Source organism: Lethenteron reissneri, unplaced genomic scaffold (assembly GCF_015708825.2).
Source record: "Lethenteron reissneri isolate LAM-NWPU_2019-01 unplaced genomic scaffold, ASM1570882v1 scaffold_115, whole genome shotgun sequence".
NCBI lineage: Eukaryota > Metazoa > Chordata > Hyperoartia > Petromyzontiformes > Petromyzontidae > Lethenteron > Lethenteron reissneri.
In genome coordinates this window covers 974708-999049 of record NW_026890838.1, presented here as the reverse complement: position 1 = coordinate 999049, position 24342 = coordinate 974708, and the positions used below count along the sequence as shown (strand labels likewise).

At 45.5% G+C, this 24342-nt stretch overlaps 2 protein-coding genes across 2 annotated transcripts in view; one reads left to right on the top strand and one right to left on the bottom strand.

Moving 5' to 3' along the window:
* Nucleotides 1–1569, bottom strand: part of LOC133361594 (oocyte zinc finger protein XlCOF6-like) — a 97533-nt gene extending 95964 nt beyond the window's left edge. Inside the window, exon 1 of the mRNA XM_061580528.1 lies at nt 1448–1569. The gene's annotated coding sequence lies outside the window, so the exon portion shown is untranslated. The remainder of the gene's footprint in view (nt 1–1447) is intronic.
* Nucleotides 1570–3241: 1672 nt separating this feature from the next.
* Nucleotides 3242–17391, top strand: LOC133361615 (zinc finger protein 239-like). Its single transcript, XM_061580576.1, has 2 exons — nt 3242–3317; nt 13036–17391. The coding sequence occupies exon 2, from the start codon at nt 13076–13078 to the stop codon at nt 14129–14131; it is 1056 nt and encodes a 351-aa protein (XP_061436560.1). The 5' UTR covers nt 3242–3317; nt 13036–13075; the 3' UTR covers nt 14132–17391.
* The last annotated feature ends 6951 nt before the right edge of the window (nt 17392–24342 follow it).

The following is a 24342-nucleotide window of genomic DNA, read 5'->3' as shown; positions in this document are numbered from 1 at the left end:
ATGGTCAACATGAGTGCCGCTTAAATGCACTCACAACATCTGAAGTCGCTGTCATTCTGACAGCTGAACAACATGTCACTCGAGGCATCGTCTTGCAACTGAGGAGCAATACCTTACACAGAAATGAAACACACCGATCCAATGATGCTCTTCAATGTCGACTGATTTTTTGGCAAGGTGATGATGGCTACAATTTCCTACTTCGCCAAACTGACCCAGCAACAGGCTTGGCAACACAAAATACGATTTCCGCCATGGACTTCTTTGTCTTCAGGATCATGGTGCGAAACGGCAGCTTTAATCTCGTCTTGAGATGCAAAGAGCTCTTCCACCAATTTGCTATCGATTAGCATGCGAAAATTGAAGCTTTATTCGATGAAACCTACCAGATGGCAAAACATCCAACATTGTCTATCCCTGAAGCTCTCCAAGGGCAATGCATTTAAAAGCTGTCCTCATTATGAAACAAATAAGGCCTGCGATTGTATAACACAACCAAAAAAACATGACAATATACACACTCTTTGGTTCTTTCTGTAAATTCACGTAGTGAAAAATAAAAGTGATCTATTCTTTTTCTACCTACGTGACTTTACCGAAAGAACCAAAGAGTATGGATTCCTGAGAGTCATGAAAGCTTAAAATCAAGAAACAATATACACACATTTACAGACTTCATTGGCAGAACTAAATAATTCTAATAAAGCCAGCATAGCAATACATTACTCTTAATGTTTGATTATTGAGACCCTATGCAAAACCAGGTAACTTAGCTAGTATTGAATAAATACTATAATTTCGATGTTTGTGCATGAATGGGGAGTGGTAGTGCAACGGTTCGCATGCTGAGCTATAATCCCAGTGATCCGATTCATCTTCCCACAGAGCCAAGGCACAAACGTCGTACTCAGATTGTAAATGTTGTGGCTTGGCTCTCCAACACACAACCGGCGTAGTGCTGCACTAGTGACGAATTGGCCACGTGCTGTTTACGTGACAAACCCTTACTAATTGGCTGTCGGGTTTACCGACACATTTAGAGTCAACATCACCACGCGTTTAGAGTATTTGACCGACAGACATTTCCACACGTTGATAAGCCACTTTGTTGTGGGCTGGTCACTTCTGAAAAAGAGAAGTATAGCAGCTGAAGTGGGCTTGGCCTGGTAAGAAAAAAAAACTGTAGAAACATTAAAAAGAAACAAAGTTTAAAGGTAGTGAGCCAGGTGAAAACAAATTAAACTTAAGCAGAGAATTAAAGCAAATGCAATCAGGCGAGGGCAGGAGGCAAGGCCACGCATGGGTAGGCCCCGCGTTGTAATGTTCCAACCTGGACATCGATTCCGTACTCGCTGCTCGTCAATTGATATCCCTACGAGAGAGAAGGAGGGAGGCTCTACCTGGGTAAACAACAACAACAACAACCACCACGATGTGAACTTCTCACCTCGGATCTCAGTGAGCGCGCGCGCAGATTGGCAGCTTCCTGGTGTCTCGAGACGTCACGCAACAGCGGGAGGTGACATGACGTCACTAGCGGGCCACAGCTGCCCCTCGCGTCTGACGCCGATGACGCAATGCAGTGGTGACGTCAGAGAGCGGGTTTAGAGTTAAAATTTATATAAATCTTGACTTAAAGTTGTCGTGACAGCAGGAATACATTATATGGGTCTTTCGATAAAGCCACGGCCTCAGGGCGCCCTCCAATCTTACATTTACATGCAAATACCGTCTCTAGCCCCGTCCACTTACCCTTGGGCTGCACCCATCTCAGGCCTATTTCACGTCCGACTTCAGAAGCGCTCTCGCTGTATTTTTTTACACCTGAAAACGATCGCTTGTGTTGCCATCAAAACGTCGTGATAATTTTTAAATTATTTTTTAAAATTATTTTTCTATCTGCTTGGCTTTACCGAAAGACCCATAGAATGCCATGTGTTGACACACAATAGTGTTCATGTGGTTGTTGAGCTCACGCACCCAAGGGGTCTCTATTCAAGAGAGAGGGAGCAATGGAAAAGGAATCTAAATAAACTCAAACCAACACTCTCTGACGTCACAACTCCGCATTACCTCATCGGTGTGAGACGCAGACGGCCGAGGGAGGTGGACCTCGCTAGTGACGTCATGTCGCCAAGGTATTCACCCTCCCCTCCAACCCCCCTCCCCTCCAACCCCCCTCCCCTCCAACCCCCCTCCCCTCCAACCCCCCTCCCCTACATCCCCCCTCCCCTCCAACCCCCCTCCCCTCCAACCCCCCTCCCCTCCAACCCCCCTCCACCGCGAGTTCACTCACATATGGGCCTAGGTCATTAACATAATTTATTAAGTTAAAACCGCCGCACATTGGGTAGGGGAGTGTGTTGTACTCGTTGTTTTTTCGGTAAAGTCACGTAGATAAAAAAAAATGAAAACTAAACTAAATCATGACGTTTCGGGCGCAACACAAGCGTCCTTCATCAGGTGGAAAAGCATGGCCTGCTGCTGATGCAGACTGTTTTATTTTAATTTAATTTAGTTGTTTTCATTTGTTTTATTTCTTACCTACGTGACTTTACCGGAAAAACCAAAGAGTATGAATCCTTGCAGTCACCAAAGCTTCAAATCTATTGTGGAGTTGTACACCCCGAGCTGCCAGTGCTATTCAGTGGCCTAAAATCAAATGTTTCGCTCCGGATGATCGCTGCAAAGTATGACCTGTGTTTTGATTTAGTGTGCTGATCTTCAAGGTGCATTGAAAAATTGTAATACTCCGATTGATGCTCCTGCTGTTGTGGAGTGACTCATGCAGCCAGCTATGGCTGCAGGGTTTTGGTAGTACATGTTGTTTGTCATATATTGTGAAAATTCTGTCACAGTTCCTATGATCACTGTTTCATTGCTTTCATGGCTTTATTTTGGTGATTTCGAAAAGTTTATTGGTTTAGCCATGTTTGTTTGTTGTAGTACAGAGTAAGACTAATGGCCTTAATCTAAGTTGTCTTGTGGTTGTTGTTTGACTTGTATCCCACTGGAATTTTTGCACACAGCGTTGGTGTACGGTGATTTCTTTTTTCTGCAATATTTTGCTATATTTTCTTGGATTTTCTGTTTGTACTTAGTCACATATTTACTTTAAGATGTTTTCTTGTTCCTGTTTTTGTTTTGTTGCGGTTGCACCCGATTCAAGAGCCGAATGGCTCACAGGGCTATACCTAATACATGAACTTGAACTTGTGTTGTACCCCGCTAGTGACGTCATGTCATCTCCTGCTGCCGCGTGACGTCACGGATACCAGGAAGCTGCCGATCCGCGCGCGCTCTCACTGAGATCCGAGGTGAGAAGTTCACATCGTGGTTGTTGTTGTTGTTTACTCAGGTAGAGCCTCGCTCCTCTCTCGTAGGGATATCAATTGAGTAGCAGCGAGTATGGAATCGATTTCCAGGTTGGAACATTACAACGCGGGGCCTTGCCTCCTGCCCTCACCTGATTGCATTTGCTTTAATTCTCTGCTTAAGTTTAATTTGTCTTCATCTGGCTCACTACTTTGAAACTTTGTTTCTTTTAAGTATTTCTACAAAAATTTTTATTATTCTACCAGGCCAAGCCCACTTCAGCTGCTATACCGCTCTTGTTTTCAGAAGCGACCTGCCCACAGCAAAGTGGCTTATCAACGTGTGTAAATGTCTGTCGGTCAAATACTCTAAACGCGTGGTGATGTTGACTCTAAATGTGGAGGGGAAAACCCTGAGGATCCGGAGGAAAATCCACGCGACCACGGGGAGAGAGACGCAAATTACAAATATATAAATGTGTCGGTAAACCCGACACAGGCAACTAGTAAGGTCACGTAAACAGACTGTGGCCAATTCGTCACGAGTACAGCACTACACCGGTTGTGTGTTACAGAGCCAAGCAACAATATTTACAATCTGAATAGGACGTTTGCCAGTAATTACAACCAGCTTCATCAGGCGACAGCCAAATGTTGTGGCTTGGCTCTGTGGGAAGTTAAATCGGGTCGTTGGGTTTATGGCGCAGCACGCTAACCATTGCACTACTGCTCCCCACTCATGAACAAACATTATCATCGAAATTATAGTATTTATTCAATACTTGCTAAGTTACCTGGCTTTGCATAGGGTCTCAGTAATCAATCATTACGAGTAATGTCTTGCCATGCTGGCTTTATTAGAATGATTGAATTCTGCCAATGAAGTTTGTAAATGTGTGTATATTGTCACGGTTTTTTGGTTGTGTTATATAAACGCAGGGCTTATTTGTTTCATAAATGACAGCTTTTAAATTCGTTGCCCTTGGAGAGCTTAAGGATAGACAATGATGGATGTTTTGCCATCTGGTGGGTTTAATCGAATGAAGCTTCAATTTTGGCATAGGTGTCGACAGCAAATTGGTGGATGAGCTCTTTGCATCTCAAGAAGAGATTGAAACTGCCGTTTCGCACCATGATCCTGAAGGCAAAGAAGTCCCTGGTGGAAATATTTTTTTGTGTTGGCAAGCCTGTTGCTGGGTCAGTTTGGCGAAGTAGGAAATTTTAGCCATCATCACCTTGCCAGAAAATCAGTACACATTGAAGAGCATCATTGGATCGGTGTGTTTCATTTCTGTGTAGGGTATTGCTCTTCAGTTGCAAGACGATGCCTCGAGTGACATGTTGTTCAGATGTCAGAATGACAGCGACTTGAGATGTTGTGAGTGCATTTAAGCAGCACTCATGTTGACCATGTGGAGTTTAGTCGGCATGAATGACAACATTGTACTCTGAAGTAATCTTCTCCATGGCGCACTTGAAACTGTGAACATAAGAGTGTTACTTGTAGAGCATGTCTTGCCACAGCAATAGGACTTGCGTCTTGGTGTTGATGACATATTAGCAATGCTGGTGAGCCTGTCTAGTACTGTCAAACATGCAAGTGGATCTGTGGTAATGTAGGTAGGTTATTAGGTAGTGGCAGCAGACTGCTAATGCGATTGTGTACCTGGCCCTGCACTTTAAATGTGGGCATGTAGCCAGATGTCGGGATTACTGTATTTTCCCGCATATACAGTGAGGGAAAAAAGTATTTGATCCCCTGCTGATTTTGTACGTTTTCCCACTGACAAATAAATGATCAGTCTATAATTTTAATGGTAGGTTTATTTGAACAGTGAGAGACAGAATAACAACAACAAAATCCAGAAAAACGCATGTCAAAAATGTTATATATTGATTTGCATTTGAATGACTGGTGCCAGGCGTGTAGATCGGCCTCTGTGGAGGAGGCCCATGAGGTATGCTGCAGGGCAGTTAATAGATATTTGCTCTGCAACAACAATGAGGTTGGAAGAGCGACGCCCACATAAATAGGTGGAACGCTGGGTTCCTAAAACCCAGCCAGACAGTGGGGAGCACAGCTGGTTCATCTGTCAGTCATCCCTTGACACCTGCATCATTCCCATTACCTGCTGAGGAATCCACACTTAAATGGCCTTAAATTGCACCGATCATGGCATGAGCAATGTGATAAGGTTACTTGCAATTCATCATGAATGGTGGATGTTTTGTTTATATAATATTAGCGGGAAGTACCTGGCGTTGCCCGGGGATACAATCTATTTCAAAACTTCTCTTAAAAACATAACATAAACATACACAAGTACTAAGCTGTTGTGAAAGCCCAGTGTTCTGTTTGTCCATTTGTCCATCAACAAAATTATGAAAGGCTTGAAGTCCTGAATCCAAAAGTAATAGAAAGTGGCAGGTAAATAGTTGATCTATAAGGTTACTGAAAATTGTCGACCTCAAAAAATATGTTTACCCCTCCATAGGCATAGAAACCTACACACCCTACATACAATAGAGTGAGTAGTATCGAGTGACTCTATAGTAGTATCTGGCTCTACAATAGTAGCTGGCTCTACAGTAGTATCTACTGACTGTATAGTCGTATCTTTTGACCCTACAGTAGTGTCTACTGACTCAACAGTAGTATCTACCGAGTCTATAGTTGTAACTACTAACTGTATAGTAGTATCTGTCGACTTTATAGTAGTAAATACTGACTCTACAGCAGTATCTAATGATGATAGTATACCATAGAGCTCTATACCATAGAGCTTGTTGTTTTTCAGACCATCACCACCTAGCCACTAAACTGGAACACGTACACCAAGTCAAGATGAATGGATATTCAGACTACACAATCCGTAAAGCTATCACCCCAACCGTTGGGAAAGAACCATCTCAGGACCAAATCAAAACCATCACCTTGCCATACATAGCAGGGGTCATCTATTTTTTTTTCCAAAATCATGAGCAAACACAAGCTCCATGTTCGATTTAACACAGTACATAACATTTGTGATATGATCCTATCTGTGGGATCAGATCTAAAATACCCCGGCGGCTACAAACTAAGCTGTGCCTGCGGCAGCAATTGCATTGGGGAAACTAAGCGACATGTCTCGGACCGGGTTCGTGAACATAAGGCAGATCTGAAACACGATAGGACCAATACCTCAGCTGTGGCTGATCATTATTTTAACGCTGTGGGCATACACTAAATAGATTTTGCCAAGACGACGGTGCTCTGCAAACCCACTGGCTATCAGCAAAGATTTGTCCATGAAGCCATCCAGATATATAAAAACAGACACAATTTCAAACGAGAAGATGGGTACAAACTGAGTAATCATTGGAAGGACATTATTAACCAGTTTAGGTCATAACTGGCGGTGTTGTTCCCTTCCTACCTACCTATGTTAGCAGTTATTTTCGACTCTCTGAGGTACATTCACGACCACAGCCACCATTAGCCGTGTTAGTAAATTCCAGCTTGCCATCCTTTTCCACCTCCATGTGGTGATGATCCTTTCCGAGCTCTCTTTAGCTTACATTTACAAGCAAATATCTCACAATATAATGGCCACCCCCACAGCTTAGTTTATCAAGATTTTTCCTATCTTACATTTATATGCAAATTTCATCTCTAGCCCCGCCCACTGACCCTTGGGCTACACCCATCTCAAACCTTTATAACTCCCTGCCTTAGCAGCGCTCCCGCTATATATTTTTTCCTGCTTCAGCAGCTCTCATCTGATGATGAATGCTTGTGTTGCGATCGAAACGTCATGAAATTGTGATTATTATTTTTATTATTTTCCTATCTACGTGGCTTTACCGAAAGACCCAAAGAATATGACTATAGTAATATCTACTGAATCTATACTCGTATGTATTGACTGTATAGTAGTAACTACTGCATCTATAGTCATATCTATTGACTCTATAGTAGTATCCACTGACTATAGTAGTAACTAATAACTCGACAGTAGTATCTGCTTACTCTATAACAGTAGCTTCTACCGACTCTGCAGCAGTATCTACCAACTCTACAGTAGTATCTACCAACTCTATAGTAACTACTGACGTAGTATATAGTAACTCTACAGTAGTTTCTAATGACTGCAGTAGCATCTACCGACTCGATAGCACTACTATCACTACAGTAGTATGTACTGGCTGTAGCAGTAGCTACTATCACTACAGTAGTATGTGCTGTCTGTAGTAGTAGCTACTATCACTACAGTAGCATGCCCTGGCTGTAGTAATAGCTATACTGACTATAGCAGTACGTATTGGCTGTAGTAGTAGCTATACTAACTCTATAGCAGTGTCTACTGGATGTAGTAGTAGCTATACTAACTTTATAGTAGTGTGTACTGGCAATAGTAGTAGTGTAACTAACTCTATAATAGTAATCTTTGCTTCTTTCGATTAAGTCATGTAGATAGAAAATAATAATAAAAATAAAGTGAATAATAACGTAAATAAAAAAATAACCGTTAATGTTAACTGTAGCCTGCTTATAATATTTTGTGAGTGTACTGGCAGTCTATAACGTAGACTGTAGAAATGGTTATTAAGAACCAATAATAAGTCTACATTATAGACTGCTAGTACACTCACCCAGCTTAATAACCATTGCTACAGTCTGCATTATAGACTGTCAGTACACTCACCCAGCTTAATAACCATTTCTACAGTCTACATTATAGACTGCCAGTACTCACCCAGCTTAATAACCATTGCTACAGTCAACATTATAGACTGCCAGTACACTCACCAAACTTAATAAGCAAGCTACAGTCTACATTATAGACTGCCAGTACACTCACCTAGGTTAAGAACCATGCTACAGTCTACATTATAGACTGCCAATACAATCACCCAACTAAATAATCATTGCTACAGTCTACGTTATAAACTGCCAGTACGCTCACCGAGGTTAAGAACCATGCTACAGTCTACATTATAGATTGCCATTACACTCACCCAGCTTAATAACCATTGCTACAGTCAACATTATAGACTGCCAGTACACTCACCAAACTTAATAAGCAAGCTACAGTCTACATTATAGACTGCCAGTACACTCACCTAGGTTAAGAACCATGCTACAGTCTACATTATAGACTGCTAGTACAATCACCCAACTGAATAATCATTGCTACAGTCTACGTTATAAACTGCCAGTACGCTCACCGAGGTTAAGAACCATGCTACAGTCTACATTATAGATTGCCATTGCACTCACCCAGCTTAATAACCATTGTGACAGTCTACATTATAGACTGCCAGTACACTCACCAAACTTAAGCAAGCTACAATCTACATTATAGACTGCCAGTACACTCGCCGATGTTAAGAACCATGCTACAGTCTACATTATGGACTGCCAGTAGACTCACCCAGCTTAATAACCATTGCTACAGTCTCCATTATAGACTGCCAGTACGCTCACCGAGGTTAAGAAACATGCTACAGTATACATTATAGACTGCCAGTACACTCACCCAGCTTAATAACCATTGCTATAGTTTACATTATAGACTGCCTGTACACTTACTCCGATTAAGAACCAGGGTAGTCTACATTAGTGTTTTTTGGTTTTTATATTTTTACTATTTCTATTTTCATTCACATATTTTTTTTTATATTTATGTGACTTTAACTAAAGAACCAATAATATAGTACTTAACAGTGCCGTGGTGAGGCCTAGCCCCCAGCCTCGCCGAGATTTCCTAGCCGGCCGAGGTGAAACCTTGGCAGGCTGGGGCTGGGCTGTTACCCCACCTCCCCCTCTCCCGCCATCCCCCTGCCCGCGTTACAGTAGTTATCTATGGACTATAGTAATATCATCTACCGATTCTATAGTAGTAACTGCACACATTGGGGTGGGGGGGGGACATCACAGTGTGAAAATTTTACCTTAGTCCTGTGTATTTATTTTCATTTTGAACGCCAATGAAAAATGCCCCCCTCCACCGTTAGCATGTGTGCATTGCTAGGGGCAACCACGGGTCAGCTGTCTTGCGCATGCGCAGATGTGTGCTTTGGTGCGTGCTCAGCGTAGTAATATAATAATTAATAGTACTACTAAATTTTTATATCATGGGACCTCCTTCGCCTTTTGACGTCCTCCTGTCTAACACTGTTTGAGACTAGGCTCGAACGAAAGCTGTCTCTGGTGTGGACCAATCAGCTTCAAAGACAATGCATATACTATCAGAGCATGTTTTTTTTTGCATTTTGACCACAAGTTTACGTGGTTAATGCAGACATGATTCCTTGCAAAAGGTTTCAGCTTGGTGTTTTAACATCTTAACACCCGTTTTGTTGCCAGAAAAAAGGGGAAAACCTCTTCTCATACTAAGTTGTTAATTTAACTACTTTCAAGTTGACGGACGCAAAATACGAATAGCACTGGCTCACCACGGGGCGTGGTTCCCAGGTACTTTTTAAAACGTTCACCCCACGGTTCGTGAGTCAAATGATCCATGTGAAATGTATGTGTATTTGAGAGTTTATCCTGGGGATCTGTGGCACTGTTATTTTACTGCATTATGAACTCAACAATTAGTTTGATTATCGCCGACAGCAAACATGATTGATAAGTGAAAGCTGAACTTATTGTGGGCCTCCGCTATGTTGATTGATCTTAAAATAATTACATGGTGAAGTGAGGAAGCATTAATACTGAGCAGATGAAGGTGGCCCGGCATGGTTCTGGACACACCACATCTTTTTACCATGCCAGTGTGTGACAGTGTCAAGTTTGTATTTGCAGTGAAGTATATTAACTATTGAACACGGAGGTTAAATCAAAACAATAGTTTATTTTAGTTTTCCTCTGGAACTTTTTGTAAGAATGGAAACAGTCAGGAAATTAACACAGCATTTTTGCTGCTGAAGTTTGATCTGTTCATTCAAGCAAATTTGAGCCTGGCTTCACACCTCTAAGTTGCGATTGAACATTAATTTATGCATTTCTGCAGAATACAAATAGTATTATTTTAACAGCCTTTGCTATGTTTGCTGAATTTTGCTTTTATAAATATGTAGTGGCTGTGATTGTCACTGTGGTGCCGGGCTTACGAAGCCACGGCGGATAATGTGTTTACATTATGTGTAGCCCGCTTACGGTGCGTAGTTCCAGCCCTAGCGGGGCTCGGAGGAGCGCTGATCACTGCGGAGGCACCGCGAGCAGTGTGCGGTGCGGGCTCCCGGTGAGGGAGCGAGAGGGAGTGTCAGCCAGGGTTACGTTGGGGCATGATAAGCTGGTTGACCTGCTGACACGTGACCGTATGATAGTGGAGGGGGGGCACCGGTGGACGGGGGCCGCTAGGCAGTCACATGGTCTAAAAGAGCTCTCGGGAGCCTTCGAGAAAGAGCTGGAGAGATATTCTTAGGTGTTTTCGGTAAAGTCACGTAGGTAAAACATTAAAATTAATAAAAGTAAAATAAAAATCACGACGTTTCGGAGGCAACACAAGTCTCTGTCATCAGGAGGAACCGTCACAGCCAGATTGGCTGCATCAAGTGAGGCAATGATTCAAGATGTAATCCCTTAAAAGCAAGTTGAGGGGGGAGGAGAGGGGGGGGGAGCTCATCAGAATGTGGTAGCCAATGAATGGAACGTATCGGGAGGGAGGGGGGCGGGGCTCAAAGACGGTACGAAGTGCCAAGTAGAAAGCATCGGGAGGGGAGGGCGGGGCCAAAAGAATGCACGACATGGTGCAAGAGAGCGTGGTTGTACGCAAGCAACTACTGCTGCACACGCCAACGCTTAGGACAGAGAGGGGGAGGAGGGGAGGCCAAAAGAGAGTTTGGGGTGTAAGTGTACGTGGACATGTGTGTGTACAAGCACCTGTTGATACACATGATAGAAAAGAACGAAAATGCCCATGTTTATACCAGTGCTGGCTGAACAATGAAGAGAGTACTGTTAAACACTGGGGATGTTAACACTCGGTAAAGTAAAGTAAAATAGTGCCTGTCAGATAAGATGGTCCAAAAATGTGTAATTAAGTCTTTTTTGCGTGGTTGATAACATCTTTCCAATGATTACTAAGTTTGTACCCATCATCACGGTTGAAATTATGTCTGTGTTTGTATATTTGTATGGCCTCGTGTACAAACCTTTGATGGTAGCCAGGAGGTTTGCAGAGAACCTTGGTCTCGGAAAAGACAATTTCATGAGAGCCCACCGAGTTGTAGCAATGATCGGCAACGGCCGAAGAATCAGTTCTGCCGTTGCCGATCATTGCTACAACTCGGTGGGCTCTCATGAAATTGTCTTTTCCGAGACCAAGGTTCTCTGCAAACCTTCCTGGCTACCATCAAAGGTTTGTACACGAGGCCATACAAATATACAAACACAGACATAATTTCAACCGTGATGATGGGTACAAACTAGTAATCATTGGAAAGATGTTATCAACCACGCAAAAAAGACTTAATTACACATTTTTGGACCATCTTATCTGACAGGCACTATTTTACTTTACTTTACCGAGTGTTAACATCCCCAGTGTTTAACAGTACTCTCTTCATTGTTCAGCCAGCACTGGTATAAACATGGGCATTTTCGTTCTTTTCTATCATGTGTATCAACAGGTGCTTGTACACACACATGTCCACGTACACTTACACCCCAAACTCTCTTTTGGCCTCCCCTCCTCCCCCTCTCTGTCCTATGCGTTGGCGTGTGCAGCAGTAGTTGCTTGCGCACAACCACGCTCTCTTGCACCACGTCGTGCATTCGTTTGCCCCCCCCTCCCCCTCCCGATGCTTTCTACTTGGCACTTCGTACCGTCTTTGAGCCCCGCCCCCCTCCCTCCCGATACGTTCCATTCATTGGCTACCACATTCTGATGAGCTCCCCCCCCCCCTCTCCTCCCCCCTCAACTTGCTTTTAAGGGATTACATCTTGAATCATTGCCTCACTTGATGCAGCAAATCTGGCTGTGACGGTTCCACCTGATGACGGAGACTTGTGTTGCCTCCGAAACGTCGTGATTTTTATTTTATTTTACTTTTATTAATTTTAATGTTTTACCTACGTGACTTTACCGAAAACACCTAAGAATATGAATCCTTGCAATCACGAAAGCTTCAAATCTAGCTGGAGAGATCTGGAAGGTGGGCGGGGCAAAGGGCGGAGCCAGCCCCAGCCCAGGGGGATATAACGGGGCCCCGTGAGGGGCTCGTGGTTCTTCGTGTGCTGGTGTGAAGAAGATCCACGTCGTGGAGAAGAAGCCTCTAGCCACGCGTTCCGGGACCCAGCTTGTGGTCCATGCCGGGATAGCGAACCGTGTCTAGTCCTGTCATAGCGTGGCTAGATGGGCATTCAATACCCGAGTGTAGATTGTGTGATGTTATGTTTAAGTTGCTGGAATAAATAGTGTTGCTCCCAAGAAAACTTCTGCAACTCATTTGGACTCACTACAAATATTCATTTTGTAGCCAGGCTGCCGAAATTGTGTTTGGTGTTTTGGGTTAACATTTATTTTGAAGATACTAGTGCCTCCAGGCATATTTATAACCATTTGCCCTCTCATTGTGTGCCCTAACAGCCCGTGTGATGAATTGAGGAATATCTTGAATATATGAATAAATACAGATGTGTAAGTCATGTGTGACTGTATATATATTCATTCCTTTGTGCCTTGATACTGACGTAGATGGTGTGGATATTTTTTTCTGTCTGCAGCTGACGCTTCTTCTGACGCTTCCTCAGCAGAATTGGTCTGATGGAGCAAAGGCACTCAGCGCAACTCGGTACAAAAAGACAACAATGGGACCATTATGCAAACATCATGGATTGTGCTGGAAGTGTGATATGGCACCAGAGAACTCAAAGAGGAGAGAAACCCTTCAAGTGCACTGTGTGTAAGAAGGCATTTTCATGGTCATCAGTTCTTCAAAAACACCGGAGAACACACACGGGCGAGAAACCCTTCAGGTGTAGTGTGTGTGGGAAGGCATATTCAGATTCATCTGTTCTTAAAAGACACCAGAGAACACACACAGGAGAGACACCCTTCAGGTGTAGTGTGTGTGGCAAGACATTTTCATATTCATCTGCCCTTAAAAGACACCAGAGAACACACACGGGAGAGAAACCCTTCAGGTGCACTCTGTGCGGAAAGCCCTTTGCAGAGTCATCACATCTTAAAGAACACCAGAGAACACACACAGGAGAGAAACCTTTCAAGTGCACTGTCTGTGAGAAGGCATTTGCACAGTCATCACATCTTAACATACATCAGAGAACACACACCGAAAATAAACATTTCAAGTGCACTGTGTGTGAGAAGGCATTTGCTCAATCATCAGGTCTTCAGATCCACCAGAGAACACACACAGGAGAGAAACCCTTCAAGTGCAGTGTATGTGGGAAGGCATTTGCACAGTCACCACATCTTCATAGACACCAGAGAACACACAGGCATCAGAAGATCCCCAAGGAGTGTAGTCTGAAATCGACTTGTGAAAGTCAAAGTACTGCAATGAGCCCATCCCTCCTGAAAAAAGAACCAGAAGTGAATTCCAGCTTGGAGACTATGAAATGTATCAAGGTGGATTTTGAAGAGGCGACAGTGAAGAGCGAAGAAGTGAAGGTGAAATGTGAAGATGAAGATTCAACTCTAAAATCGGACCTTCACATCGATGGAGGCAACGTGAAGCAGGAGGAGAATTCTGACTGTGAGGCAGAGCGAAGCAACTCCCAGCAGTTTGTGGAAGTGGAGGTGTGGGTAGACTTCTTAGACAATACAAAGCCAAATAGAGACCCTCTAGATGTGTAAGCTTGAGACAATGAAGCTCCATTAGATTTGCCTTTGTCAAAGGCCTTTAATGAAAGAATGTGAAGTTGAACAGCCAATTCCTAGGTTCAACTTGCAGAGTAAGAGCGGCCAGTATTTGCGGACCTGTGGGTTGGGTAGATCTGTAACTAGGAGCGAGAGCCAAAAAGCTCCCAACCATTCACTATGTTATAATAATATTAGCATTCATATGGTGCTTGCTTAATCGCCTCAGCAACTCGGAGTTTTGTATCATATCTCATCACAAACACTCGAAGAGCACGCCTTTTGGCATCCTCTGGTCTAACACGGTTTGATACTAGTATTGAAAGAAAGCTGTCTCTGGTGTGGACCAATCAGTTTCAAAGACAATGCATATATTATCAGTGTTTTTTGTTTGCATTCTGACCCCAAGTATTGTGGTTGATGCAGACAAGATTCCTTGTAAAAGGTTCAGTTTGGTGTTTTAACATCTCAACACCTGATTTGTTGCCATAAAAAAGGGGACAACCTATTCTCACTCGAAGAGCATGTTGTATATATGCCTTGTGCATTGTTAGGGGCAACCACGGGTCAGCTGTATCGCGCATGTGCAGATGTGTGCTTTGGCGCGCTCAGCATAGTAATATAATAATTAATTGTACTAAATTGTTATATCATGGGACCTCCTTCGCCTTTTGGCGTCCTCTGGTCTAACACTGAGACTAGGCTCGAAAGAAAGCTGTCTCTGGTGTGGACCAATCAGTTTCAAAGACAACGCACATTATCAGAGTATGTTTTTTGTTTGCATTCTGACCACAAGTATTGTGGTTAATGCAGACATGATTCTTCAAAAGATTTCAGTTTCGTGTTTTAACATCTCAACACCTGTTTCCAGAAAAAAGGAGAAAACCTATTCTCACTCGAAGAGCATGTTGTGTCTATGCCTTTTCCAAAAATGTATATTAAGAGTGATTCAGCCTATTTTTTTGTAATAATTTTGATCGGGATGTAGCGCTGCTGCCTCCTGCCTTGCCACACAAAAGACAGCTGGAGGATAATTACTCACAAGCCCGTTTGGGAAGTCATAAAATGTAATAAAAAACGGCAAACTCAAGGGGGGCTAATGAGATTCTGCTGGAAATCCCCAGTTGACTTCAAGAGAAGGCTGCCATAAAGGAAACGATGGACAATAAAACAAACACAAGACGGAAACAGCAGGGGTCACCAACCTCCCTTGGACAGCAAAATCCACCAAGGGCAGTTAATCATTATGAGCTGTTGGGTTTTAAAAATACAACAGTAAAGTTCGAAGCTTAGCTCTAGCTTTAACCTCAGGATATAAAAATATAATTTGAGAATAATAAGCACGGTTCTCTGGTGATACAGACTGGGAAAAGTTTAATAAAATCCTCGGAAAATCTTTGGTAACAACTATGGTTGTCCACAAATCTTGGTTACACATGAACCAAATAGTAATTATGAACGTATTAGACCTCGAGTCATTCAAAAGAGATACAAAACTGCGGAAAGTGGTACGGTACCAATCTGTAAGAGGTGTAAAATATATTGTGTTTACTTCCAACCCTTGATGAGAAGACGGAATACATGGCGACAGCAAGCACACCCGTGCACAATAGGTCACGACTTCAAACGCCACAGCGCCCCTTTGAGAGAGACTGCAAGTCTGATGCGAAAAAAATTTAACACTTCCAACCCGTGGTGGGACCGTGGGGAACGCTGCCCAAAACTTGCACAGAAACGTGGCGGTAATGAAGACATCCAGACAACAAACAGCTCACGCGACTTCAAAAGGAAAACAGCTGCCCCTTTGTGAGAAGAAAAAGCCCGAGGTGGAAAAATTCAGATATTAGCAAGAACAGAAATCAGTACTTCTCAAAGAATCGGCCAACTGCAACTGTGGAGAAGTCCAAACCATTAAGCACATCACCTATGAATGCTCCATCCATGCACATCTTGGCGGTCTGGATGAGGAACCTTTGTGTAGTGACATCGGGGATGTCACTGTGCGATGTCCTTACATCGCGGACAGCACTGGGAGGGTTTGCTGTGTGATGCCAGGTCTAGCACAGCACAGCGTGCGATGCACCATCATCGCGTACACCCCGTAGGCGGGTGTAGTACCAGCCCTATGGGGCTTGGTGTGCGCTGGGATAGCGCGGGCACCACGCAGAGCGTGTAGTGCGGGTCCCCACAAGGGGGAGTGGGAGAGTGTCAGCCCAGGGGCAGGGTTGCCCTGGGCCATGGCACTCTGGTTGACCCCGTAGGCACGTGATCCGGTGTGTCCATAGAGGCCCCCAGGTGGGGGGGGCTAGGGGGTGATCACGTGTCTGGGGAGAGCTCTCGAGGGGGATCGATAGGGCACTAGAACGCTCGAGAAGGCAGGCGAGGCCGAGGACGGAGCTGGCCCTGACCCGGGAGGATATAAGGTGGGACTCTGAAAGGGACCTGGGTCGCTACATTCTACATGCTGCAACATCCACGTCCTACAAGCTGGAAGCTCTACGTGGTCGGGACCCGAGTGAGGGTCAGACCCTTTGTAGTTGTAACTCCTGCGTATAGGGTAGTTAGCTGGGTGGTCACCACCCGAGGTGTATCTGGTAAAGGGGCAGTTACCCCTTTTGTGTTACGTGTTGATGTTACAATAAATGTGTTGCCTCTAAAGAACAACATCTGCGACTCAGTTGGACTCACTAGATTTGCATTCCTTTATGACGATCATTAAAAAGAAAAACTTGCTTTTCACAATGCCACACAAAAGAAGAAGTACTGTGAGTCAGGCTCCAGGGATTGCCCTCATGACTGGCAAATTGATAGGGAGCTCTGCATCAGCAGAAGCCGCGCATCAGAGTTTTTTTTATTGAGAGAGACTGCCAGCCAAGGCTGGTGCTCGCAGTATTACAATACAAATGTGGGGAAGAGTGCCGTAGCATTACTATTCCCGGTGACGAGGTCGCTGTGGACGGCCAACACGATCATAGAGTGACAATCGTTCCGATTGTGCTCTGATCAAAGTCAAACCTTCGAGGGAAAACTGGTGCAACCACTATTTGTGAGAGTGCCCCTTTAAATCGCAACCCACAGGCGAAGTTTAATTGAGGGTCGGATCAGAGACTGACATGGAACGATAGAACTCGATCTGTAGCGTGTGTTCTCTGCAACGCGAGTCATACAGACAACTGGTTACAAACGCCATGAGGGGAAAGGCCAATCTAAATTGGCCCTCCCCCCCACGGCACTGCCCACCACAGCGTTGCCAGCACCACGAGGAGGTAGGGGGTTGTTTTTTCGCAAGAAGATGACAACACACCCACAACACGCATATTGGTACTAATAAGATTGTTCCAAAAAGTTATCTTTGTTTCAAAAAGGGTTGCGCTTAACTATTAGTTGATCGTGAAAAGCATTGTTCTGTCCCTTGAGATACATGAATACGGTCGTTTAGAAATATTTTAGTCATATGTTTTCATTCATTGCATAACCTTGGCAATGAAACACTAAACATTTATAAGCATCTTCTTGGTTCTTTCGGTAAAGTCACGTATCTTTCCGACAGCCCTGTTCTTCACCTGAGGACGGCTGCTTGCGTTGTGGCTGAAACATCGTGAGAATTATATTTTATTATGTTTTATTTTTATTATTTTATTATTTCCCTTCTACGTGACTTTACCGAAAGAACCCAGAAGATGAATCCCTGCAGTCACGAAAGCTTTAAATCGAAATTTATAAGCATCTTTGTTACGAATCTACACACTTGTATATGTCGGGTCTTAAAAATTAATAAAAATTAAAATAGAATGAAAATTGGGAAATATGTAATTATCCAAATTTATTTAATTGTGCACATAATTTATGCTAATTATTGATGTGTAATTGTATTGAATTATGAAAATGTATGCGATTATGCTAATGTGTGCAGTTATGATAATTAGGCTCTGTCTTGTTGTCTAGGGTCGGGAGCTGGCACTCAGTGTAGAATAACTTTGAGGGATACTTTTTCTGTCAGCGCCGGACTCGTACTCGGTGACACATCGCTACTCGGCAAGCCTCGCCATCCTTGGTCGATTGCAGGACCCACCCCGGAGCTTGTTGCTTGCAGTAATCTTCTGTCGCTTGCAGTAGTAGACTCTTTGCGTTGACTTCGTATACTCGTGACTTCTGCTGATGCAGCTCGTTGACGATGTGCCAGCCACGGGGGCAGGTTCCCGGAGCCTGCCGATCGCAGCACTGCTGGCTTGGTCGATGCTTGGCTCTTTCCGCCCTTCTTCGAGGTTGATTACTTGACGTTGCTCGTCACTCGTTCTCTCGGGCTGCAGCTGCTCGTGGGAGTTGGCACTCACTTTCAAAACTTATAAATGTGTATTTGCACACCTCTTACACAACTGTGAAAGCTTAGTACTGTACAATACAAGTTATCGCAATCCTTGACTCTGCAAGTGACTCAAAACATCAGGATAACTGTCGAATAAAACTTTCAGCGATACTCTGTCGGTCCATGCCGAACTCGGCACCTCACATCACCTCGCCCCTCTTCTCTGTGAGACACAACACCCATTGTTGATCTCGAGGCCATGCCCCGGAGTCTGCCCGTCGCAGTACTCTCTTGCATGATCTGTGTCTTTGGTTATATGTGAAATTCTCTCCCCTCCCGTGGCCGCCTGGTTGCCCCCCCCCCCTTTTTGACCTTTGACTGACTGTTTATGTTTTTGTTTGCATTCTCCCCCCCCTTTCTTCGTGGTGTCTGCTAAAAGGGAGGAGATGCACTCTTCATACGTATTTTATGGCTACCATGTGTTGTCAAATTGTTGGAAGACAAAGGTGGCCGGGGAGGCTCTGATTCCGTGGAATACATATTATCTGGTCTTGTGTATTTTACCTATTTTTCTTGTATCCCTTATGAGTTACCCCCGGTCTAATATCTCGTGGTTATTATTTAGTTTATGTTCAACCAAGATTCGTAATGCCCCTCGTTACCACCACTATTCCGACGGTTTTGCTAAGCTGTGTTCTCAGTTCATGTCACCAGGGATCGGTGTTTTATTCTCGAGTTATATTTCGATATCCAGATAGCTTAGTTTAGACTTAAGCTTTCGTGATTGCCAGAATTCATATTCCCTGGTTCTCTTGGTAAAGTCACGTAGATAGAAAGATACAATCTTTTTTCTTTCTTTCTTCTTTTCTTTCTTCTTATACATAAAAGTCTCCGCGCGTGCGCTTGCGAGGGATTTGGCTCTCGGACGGCGGGTTTCACGTCGAAAAAAAATTGCCGGTCACGTCCGTCACCTTTAAATTAATTAAATTAGCGAGTTTGTGGGGTTTCGACATATTTATTTTTTGCGCGACATCGACCGTACCAACTCACGCCAATTGCGTGGGCGGGGGGGGCAGACCCTCATGCAATAAATATACACAACGCTGCGGCTAATTCTTCACAGTGTGATGTCCTCTTCGACCCCCCCCCCCACCAACACGATGCGTGCAGTTACTGCTATAAAGTCCTTAGATATTAATATTATTACAGTGCTTACATTGTATTAAAAGGCTATATTTAGTTATTTATTGCGCGACATCGGCCGTACCAACTCACACCAATTGGGTGGGGGGGGGGGGGCGACCCTGCCAAGTCATGCGCGTTCGGTCGAGCTCACTGTACTGCCAGCCTTTCATGTCGACTGTATTCTGCTTTTTCAGCTGCTGCCTGTATTGCCAGATTTTTATATCCACTGGAGCAATGCTTACGTCATTGAGTCGGCATACTTGCAGTGTATAATCTAGACTAGCCTGCTTCTCAACTTACCTGTGCGTACTGCTGCTATTTCATGTACACTTATTTCATATTTTTTTCTTCTATGCATTTCTATTATTTCGATTGTTCACGTCCCACAGTGTACTGATAAGTAGTACTGCGATGCTGATAGCTGTGCCACCATCGGGGATTGCTGTGCACGTCGATCTGTGTGTGTGTGTGAGTCGATGTGCGTGTTTGAGTCCATATGTGTGTGCGTGTAGGTCCATGCATCTATGTGTAAGTCCATGCGTGTGTCTTTTTAGAACGGACAACGCCCAATGTGTCTGTGTTTACGTCGATGTGTTTGTGTGTGTTAGTCCAAGTGTGCGTCTCGGTCCATGTGTGTGTATCAGTCGCTATGTGTGTTAGTCGACGTCCGGCAAAACAACCCCCTACCTCCTCGTGGTTCCGGACGGGCAATTCTGTCGTAGACAGTGCTGTGGGGGATGGGCCAATGTCGATTGGCCTCTCCCCTCATGGTGTCTGTGACTACCACAGTGGCTAAACGGGGGCTCTGGACGGGTGCGAGGAGCTGGTAACCCCTCCACATTCAATGAATTACCACGAAACCAGAAATTAAATATGTAACTAATAAGCTTGTGCCGGATGCCCCGGGGGGATAGGCGTCTATGATGTCTCGTGGCCAACCCCCAATTGGCATAGCCAGGAGATTGAATCTTTACCCTCGGGGCTCCTCCAGAAACAACGAAAAACCACTTCGTGTGGCCACGTGGAATGTTCGAACGCTCACTGCGGAGGAGAGGCTGCCACTCCTCTGTCAGGAGCTGGACCGGTACCGCCTCGATCTCTGTGGCATTCAGGACGTCCGGTGGACCGGTTCTGGCTCCTGCCACCATGAGAGGTGGACAGTCCTCTACTCGGGGCAGGAGACTGCCAAACAACAGGGTGTGGCTCTTCTTCTGAACAAAATAATGAAGGGGGCATGGGAGCGTGGCGGTGAGGTATGGGAAGTTGTAAACCCCAGGCTACTTTGGGCTCACCTTCCCATCAACCGGAGGCGAGGAGTGGTGGTCGTGGTTACTTATGCCCCCACCGAAGACGAACATCCGTGGAGGGATGCAGGCAAAGCCGATGAGTCAGATGCCTTCTATGACCTGTCATAGGTGCTGGCTAAAGTGGCCACTCGGGATAGAGTCATCTTGTTGGGTGACTTCAATGCCCGAGTTGGTCATGATACTGGCACCTGGTCTGGAGTGATTGGAGGGCATGGGCCAGATCAGCTCAATAATAACTGGAAGGAGGCTGCTAGATTTTTGTGCAGCCCATGGGCTTGTAATTAACTACATGCTCTTCCGGCATCGGCGCATCCACACAACATCATGGATGCATGCCGGGTCCAAGCAACAACATCTGCTGGACTACATAGTGATGAACCAGCGGATGCGAGCCCATGTCCTTGACACCAGGACCTACCGTGGAGCTGATCTGCCCTCTGACCATCAACTAGTCATCTGTAAGATGTGCCTGCCATTCTTCCACTCCGGTGGTGGGTGTACACCCAGGACCCCATTCCAACCAAAATTGGCCTGGTCTCAGCTGATGAAAGTTGCAAGCGAGAATTTCATCATCGCTTGCGGCTGGGGTTGGCAACGTCCCCCATTCCTGATGTCGAGGGTAAATGGGCGAGGTTTAGGACTGTGACTCATGCAGCTGCAATGGCTGCTTTGGGTACGCGGTCCAGACCTCCCTAGAGACCCTGTCTGACAGAGGAGGTGTTCAGGATAGTTTAGAAATAGCGACAGGCCCACTCTCATCGGCTACAGCATCCCACGTCAGAGAATGAGGAGGCTTACAGCAGCCTTCACTCGGAGGTTCGGAGAGCCGTAAGTGACTGCAAGGATGGGTGGTGGTCGCGGGTTGCTGAGGAGATGGAGTCTGCCTCAGTGGCCCACGATCACAAATCACTATTTAACTCCATAAAAAAAGTAACCTGCAGCGCCACACCGATTACTATCATTAGGGGAAAAAACGGTGATCCAATCTCCGACCCCCAGGAACAGGTTTGCAGATTTGATGAGCATTTCTTTGAGGTCCTGGGGAAGGGGAAATCCCTCAGCCAGGAAAACATCATGGCACAAAGTGGGGATGACCCTGCTGAGGCTGCAGTGACTCAAATATTGGAAGAAGTCACCCCCTGTGAGTGGCTGGCTGAGGTGCCATCTATTGAGGAAGTACTGAAGGCGATCCAGAGTCTGAGACCAGGAAAAGCACCGGGCAGAGATGATCTGCCAAGCGAAATGCTGAGGGAGGGTGGTGTTTGTGCACAGACTGCCCTATATGACATCATAACAGCAGTCTGGACCACTGGACGGGTTCTGCAGGATTTGAAGGATGTCCTGGTAGTCCCCCTCTTTAAGAAGGGGGACCGCACAGACTGTAACAACTACAGGGGCATCTCACTCCTCAGTGTGCCGGGAAAGGTCCTGTCAAGGGTTATTCAACATCGCCTTGCTAGGCATGCTGAGGAGAGGCGTGCGGAGCCCCATTGCGGTTTCAGGAAAGGGCAGTCCTGCACAGATGCCATATTTTGTGTTTGTCTGCTACAGCAGAGGTCTAGAGAATTCCAACAAGACCTACATCTCTGCTTTATTGACCTGGTCAAGGCCTATGATACCATCAGTAGGTCTGGGCTCTGGGTTGTTCTTCGTGCTTTCGGAGTCCCTGACCCTCGGCTCATGATCATTAACGACCTTCATGATGGTGAACGGGCCCGGATAAAACTACGTGGCCGGGAGTCAGAGCCATTCCTTGTACACCTTGGGGTGCGACAGGGATGTCCTCTGGCTCCCACATTATTTAACATCTATTTTGACCACGTTGTTCGTGAAGCCTTCAATAGCTGTACCGGGGGAATTTACATTTGGTACAGATATAATGGGAGGCTGATCGATGCCCAGGTGCGGTCAAGAGATGCCTCCCTATTGCTCAACCACGTTATGTATGCCAATGCTCTGGTGATTGCTGCTCACTCAGAGGAGGAGTTGGAGGCACTGCTGCTGAGACTGGAGCATGCCACTAAGAGGTGGGGCCTTACTATCAGCCCCACCAAAAACTAAGCACCTGCCTGTGTATTTTGTACCATCGGATACTCCACCCACACACCTCCCAATTGGTGATGGGGCAGTTGTGGAGAGAGTGGAGAGTTTCCCATACCTGGGCAGTGTGCTTATGACCGGCTCCAGTTTAACAGCAGAGGTCTCGCTCCGAATCAGTCGAGCGGCAATATCTTGTCATCGGTTGCGTTACGCTGTTTGGAAGCTACCTGGTCTGTCGCTCCGCACGAAGCTTCAGGTCTTCTCGGCCACAGTCATTCCCTCCCTTCTCTACACTTGCGAAACGTGGACCCCCCTAATGGAGCATCTTCGCCGGTTAGAAACATTTAGGCTGGCCTGCCTACGATCCGTCCTGGGTTTAACCAGGCTGGATTGTGTGAGAAGCTCACAAATCCTTGAAAGATCTGGGCAAAGTCCCATCGGTGAGCTCCTCTGACAGGCAAGGCTGCGTTGGCTGGGTCATGCTCAGCCACCGCATGCCTAAACAGCTTTTGTTCGGCCGGATCGAGGGGGCTAGACGGGCGCGGCACGGGCTAGAGAAGAGATGAAGTGATGTGGTACAGGAGGACGTGGAGCTGAGTGGACTTGCCGTTGACTGGTACCAGCGGTATCAAGATCGGCCTCTGTGGAGGAGGCTCGTGAAGGATGCTACTGGGCAGTTGGAGGCAGTCGCCCTCCAACAACAACGGAGGGCGGAGGAGCGACGCTCACAACAACGAGCGGCGCGCCGGGTGGCTAAAGCACAGCAAGTTGGCAGAGTAGGGGGCACAGGTGGTGCATCAGCCAGTCATCTTGGTTATCTCAGTCAGTCGACCCGTGGCACCTGGGTCTGCCCCGTGACCTCCCGCCAGCGAGTGTTGAACACTTCACATGGCCTCAAGGTGCACATGGCCTGGCACAAGCGTTGTGGTGACGTCACCGCCACTTAGTGGCGAATGGTGGTTGTTCAGTCTATGTATGTGTGAGTCGATATGTGTGTGTGTAACTCTGTGTGTTTCAGTCGATTTGTATAACTACATGTGTCTCAAGTCGATGTCTGTGTGTGAATCCATATGTGTGTGTGTGCGTGTAAGTCCATGTGTTTCTATGTGTGTAGGTCCATCTCTGTGTGTAAGTCCATGTGTGTGTCTGCCTTTTTCGCCCGGGCAATGCCAGGTACTTACCGCTAGTTTTTTTATATATAAAAGTCTCTGCGCGTGCGCGCTTGCGAGGGATTTGGCTCTCGGACGGTGGGGTATACTTGGAAAAAAAATTGCCAGGCGGCACACCCTAAGCCCCGTGGTGAGAATAGGCTATTCTTTTCTCACGTCCGTCACCTTTAAATCACTTAAATGATCGATTTTGTGGGATTT